Source organism: Asparagus officinalis, chromosome 8 (genome assembly GCF_001876935.1).
Source record: "Asparagus officinalis chromosome 8, Aspof.V1, whole genome shotgun sequence".
Taxonomy (NCBI): domain Eukaryota; kingdom Viridiplantae; phylum Streptophyta; class Magnoliopsida; order Asparagales; family Asparagaceae; genus Asparagus; species Asparagus officinalis.
The window spans coordinates 129,470,945-129,476,325 of record NC_033801.1 but is presented as its reverse complement, the minus strand read 5'-3'; the positions used below and the strand labels follow the sequence as shown (position 1 = coordinate 129,476,325).

Below are 5,381 nucleotides of genomic sequence, written 5' to 3'. Positions count from 1 at the left end.
AAAAGAAGGGTTGAGTGCTCTTAACCGCTTACAAGAGGTTAACAACCAAAATTAGTGTTCGGTAGGTTAGTGAAGGGTTAAACCAGGGTTAAACCCCTTTAACCCTTTAAATCCCCTCACTAATCTTTTGCCAAACACCACCCAAAAGATTATACTGCTATGAAAACATCATATATAATAGCAAAATTACACTCAGCATAAGACAACACTATCACTAAACACTCCAAAAAAAAAAAAAATCTTGCCTCCTTCACTTTCAAACACTAAGCAAAATACATGCCTCATTTCCTCAAAACTACCAATCTTAAATACTCCAGCAATTGTACTGAGGAAAGTCTGTGTCAGATACACAATCAGAAAGAACAAACAAGACATGAACTGTACACTAAACTCAAAGGCATATAAGCATAACAAATACAACACATACAGCTCTCCAAATTCTACTAAGCATACAAAGGCGATGCTGAGGGTCTTGGATATGACACTCTCCTATTACCAACTTCGCCCATACTTTTACGTCGACCCCCCTGACCGTTCACTTTCTGATGTACACGAGGGTTTCTAACAGTATCCTTCGTCTCTTGGAGCTGTTTGAGTGCATTTACAACTTCATCCATCGTCGGCCTGTACCTAGCTTCAGTGGATAAGCACTGAACAGCAACTTGAGCAGCTTTCTGAGCTCCACTGAGAGAGTATTGACCTTCAAGTCTAGTGTCCAAAACTCTGAAAATCTTGCGCTTGCTTAAGAGGTAAGGCCTCGCCCATTCGACCAAATTGTGTTCTCCATTTGGGCGGTTTTTGTCTACTGCTCGTCGACCTGATAGCAACTCCAGAAGGACGACGCCAAAGCTATATACGTCGCTTTTGGCAGTTAAGTGACCTACAATATTAGAACTATTCAGATGTATATTTGGTATAAGCTAGCAACTAACATATGGAGATAAAGATATGCAATTAACTTGCTAAAACCAGCTGAAAGTAAATGTTTATATTGGACTGTATAGAAAAGAGCTAAAGGAAATCTAACAAGGTTCATGTAAACATGGTTCATCATACATAATCTATTTCCTTGCTCTGTTTAGGTGATGGAAAATGAATAAGCTACATATCTTATTCTACTACCCGCTAGATATATCAACCACAATCCAAGAAGTTTGATGCGATTAGGGGTGGTAAACGATCGAATCGAATACTAAAGTGTTCACATTTGTATTTGTTTAAAATTATCTAATTCAAATGCGAACTCTAATATTCATATATATCTAGTTTTTCGAATTCGAACTCGAATACTTGGTATTTGATAAATATTCATGAATATTCACAAATACTTATTGAATATCAACGTATATTTATTCCGCTAAAAAAATTAATTTTCAAATAATATTAAAATTCATAAATAAAAAATTATTCCTTTATAATAAATGATGTGTATATATTTAAATCAAAATTTTAATTAGAAAACAAATTAATATTATTTAAGTCTTAAAATCAGTACATAAAACTTAAGTAGAAATGGTAAATAAATTAAAACTATGACATGATATGTGGAATAATACAAATACTAAGATGTGATCAAATTTTAAACGAACATTTAATAGACAAACGAATCGAATATACATCTGGTTAAATTCTATTCGTTAGTAAACTCGAATACTAAAAAATGTTTGTTTAGTGGTAAATGAACTACTAAATCGAATATGGCCGAATAGTTATTCGAACAATTATCGAACTATTTGTTAATTATTTGATTCATTTCCAGCCCTAGATGCCATAGAATTCAAGCACTTGATATATCAATTAATGCAGTTTGGTGTCAGAAAGATGCATTTCTGTTTTCAGATAGAACAATAAATGCACGATATAGTACACAGCTCATATGAAGGTGTAAATAAACAGCTGCCAACAACATACATATAGCTGTCAAGAAAGGCCATGCACACCCATAGCAAACAAACTTTACTAGGAAATACACTACAAATATCAACTATCACTTGCACCTCCAATAGAGAAATATGGGGATTTACCGGTAGCGAGATACTCAGGAGCAGCATATCCATATGTCCCCATGACCCTAGTAGAAACATGACTTTTATCCCCGGTAGGACCATCTTTTGCCAATCCAAAATCAGAAAGTTTTGCATTGTAATTCTGTAAAAATTTGAAAGGTAAGACATCCACATAAATAGAAAAATGTGGTAAAATCAAACATTTTACTCTGACTTACAGAATCAAGAAGGACATTAGAGGCCTTAAAATCACGATATATAACTTTTGTCTCGGCACTATGAAGAAATGCAAGTCCTTTTGCAGCTCCGAGTGCAACTTTCATACGGAGATTCCAAGAAAGAGGTTGAAAATACGAACCCCCTGCGCAAATAAAAGTTTGAATTAAAACTAACCAAAATATGTAAGCCAAAAAATTTGTCCAAAACCGTATAAGCTTACTCCTGAAAAGATGATTCTCTAAGCTTCCCCGAGGCATAAACTCATAAACAAGCAAACGGTGTTCATCCTCTAAGCAATACCCAATCAACTTCACAAGATTGGGATGATACAGCTGACCCAAGTAATTTACTTCAGCCTGTAAATTCATGTGATAGACTTCAGATTAACAAAAAAAAAAGCTTCCATTTTTAACATAAATTCAGCAATTAGAATCTGGGTGCTTCATGACGAAAATTCGACACTCACCAGCCATTCTCTGTGACCTTGGTAACCTTCTTGATTGAGCCTCTTCACAGCAATGACAATTCCAGTGCCGGGTTTTGTTGCTGTGAGAGTGTGTTCATCGATCCACCCTTTAAAGACAGAACCAAAACCTCCTTCACCCAAAACACTGTCGGGTCGGAAATTTCTCGTAGCGCTCTTGAGTTCGTTGAAAGTGAAGCTCTTCACATTGGAAGATTGTAGGATCTCACCCTCGCTCCGAGGAGTAGGAGGAATAGAAGAGGAAGAAACCCTACTGCTAGAACCACTCAGTCCCTTTCCATTGCCATTACTTCTAGACTTTACACCTACATACATACCCAAAAAAATGAAACTTTTCTGCGTGCTATGTGACTAATCAAAGGCATTCTAGGTAAAAAGGACCAAAATCATTTTTTTAAAAGGCAGATAATTATCAGTTTTTAACTATAATTATCACAAGAATTGAACTAAAAACATCAACAAGCAGATTCCAGTAGCAATCAAATTGACAATGTAAACTTTACAAGAGATGACAAATTAGGTAATTCCCTGATTCCAAATTAGAAAACCCATTATTAGACATAAACCCTAATAAGAAACAATACTACTTCCAGCAAGTCTAATCCAAATTGAAAGATCTAAAGCCTCCAAAAAAGTAGAGACAATCACTGAGCTTTTAAGTCTGCAACATCAAAGCTTTACAAGAGATTCCTCTTGTAAAAAGCACAGAAATCAAAAAGCAGAACAAATTAAAGCATCAAGATCCCATCTTTATCCACCTCTTAACCTCTAATTCAAACCTAAACAGCTAAAAATCATAGTACCTGAAGTTGCAAAGCTGTGAGAGAGGCTCAACGCCTTAATCTTCACACCCCAACAATTCCCCATCCAAAAAGCAACCAATTTCTCACAGATTCACCTCCTCTCTCTCAACGACCCTCTTAAAAACCCTAGGTTTCCAAATCGAGATCCAGCGAATCTAGCCCCAAAGCGAATCCAGCGAATCTAGCCCCCTATCTTTCAACTGATAGCGAGATAAAGGTGAGAACTTTGAAGACCTGGTGAGGGTTTAGGTTAGAGCAGCGGAGCAAGTTGACCCTTGCCCCCCCGCTTTTTTCGCTCCTATCTGCAACTTGAGCTTGAGCAGCATTAATGGCGAGCTACGGTGCAATTTCCCGCTACGTTTTGGCCTTTTCCGTAATTTCACCTGCTTTATTTATTTACTATCTGTGGGTTTTGGGTTCATTTCGTAGAAGTCGGACTGTTGATTTTGGACCGTTGGATTTTGATCGGATGGACGGGGTTGAGAGACTACGTACAGGGCTAAACGCTGTCGTGGGGCCCTTTTTAGCTTACCGTCCAAGGACTGAGAATGAATAAGAAAATTTGGACACTAATTCTCATTCTTTCATACTAAGTATCTTCTTTTGCATAACTAATCTATCAAAAGTTATTTGTAATATTATTATATGGAACTTTATCTAATGGTTGCAAAAGGTTATATACCTCTATTGCCTCTCAGATAGAAAAAAAAATCAATCTAATTTTATTCTTTAACTAAAACATCATACATTTGTTAGAAACTATGAGTGTTTGATAATTTATTAGAATCTTGAAGGAAAAAAAATTATGAATTAGAATTATTTTAGAGCGAATGTCGTTATGCATGTTCCTCAATTTGCTTGTACTTATATGGCATAAGCCTATTGACATGAGACCTAAATCCTATTTTCCGCTATTAACATCATTTCCTATTGAATGGAGGCGCTACAAGCATACCCTCAGGCACACCTCCGACAACAACACATAGTGCAGAGGGCCCCACTTGAGATTTTAAAAAAATCAAAAAAAAGTTCAAGTGGGGCTTCTGCACTGTAGCTAGAGGAGGGGTGTGGCCGGAGGTGTGCCCGAGGGTGTGCATGTATCATTTTTCCCTATTAAATAAGGTTATCAGTACTTCAATAAAAATAAAGATGGTGTCCCTGAATAAGGTTGAAATTAAAATATTGTGAAGGGTGTATGTGCATAAACTTTGCTTGGACATGACGTGATGTCTTGTGTCATGCATGTGTAAATGCGATGCAGCGCGCACCGGTAAGCAAAGCTTCGTGGACAGCACATGCGCGTACTAACGGATACCAAATCTAGACCCGTTAATCCGATAAATAATGACAGGGACACACCTTCTACCACACTCCTAACCACACCACCTCTCTTGCTACAGTACACTAAGCCAACATGAGATTTTAATTTTTAAAATTTCATGTGAGCCTCATATACTGTAGCAAGAGAGGGGGTGTGGTTAAAAGTTTGATAAACCCTGTATCTCTCTAACCCGATAAGAATTCGGAGGTCGGTATCGGACGCAGAGCAGTCAGCCAGTCACGGGAACTCAGAAATAAGTCAAACTAAAGAAACGAACTAATCAAACTGGTTGACGCAACGCAGGCTGAGGACAATGAGACAGATGACAGTGGGTCAGACTTCCACGTCACGGGGAGTCCGATTAAATACCTAATTACGTATCTTAATTAAGGTAATCCATATAATTCGACATTGATACTATATAATTCATTTATTATTATTATTCACCACGTTATTTTGCTATGCTGTTGTCAGTTTAAAAAAAAATTAATTAACACCCGACTTGAAAATCTAACCAAATTAACTAGTTTGCCTGTAATCAATCGCAA

General features: G+C 36.9%; 1 protein-coding gene across 2 annotated transcripts; it reads right to left on the bottom strand.

Annotated features, from left to right (window-relative positions):
- Positions 229-3,880, bottom strand: LOC109819508 (probable serine/threonine-protein kinase PBL9). Of its 2 annotated transcripts, XM_020385254.1 has the most exons (6): positions 3,513-3,878; positions 2,692-3,014; positions 2,446-2,581; positions 2,225-2,367; positions 2,025-2,148; positions 229-880 (listed from the first exon to the last, which is right to left on the bottom strand). In XM_020385254.1, exons 1-6 carry the CDS (start codon positions 3,574-3,576, stop codon positions 444-446), a joined length of 1,227 nt encoding a protein of 408 aa, XP_020240843.1. In that variant the 5' UTR covers positions 3,577-3,878; the 3' UTR covers positions 229-443. The 2 variants fall into 2 exon arrangements, with proteins under 2 accessions (XP_020240843.1, XP_020240842.1); XM_020385253.1 differs by having other exon boundaries at positions 2,225-2,581; positions 3,513-3,880.

Coding starts and splice junctions, on each gene's coding strand:
- LOC109819508 (XM_020385253.1), bottom strand. CDS start 3,576: ATGGGGAATTGTTGGGGTGTGAAGATTAAGGCGTTGAGCCTCTCTCAC. Junction 2,149..2,224: donor CTAATGTCCTTCTTGATTCT/GTAAGTCAGAGT, acceptor AAATTTTTACAG/AATTACAATGCAAAACTTTC. Junction 881..2,024: donor TCCTGAGTATCTCGCTACCG/GTAAATCCCCAT, acceptor CTAATATTGTAG/GTCACTTAACTGCCAAAAGC.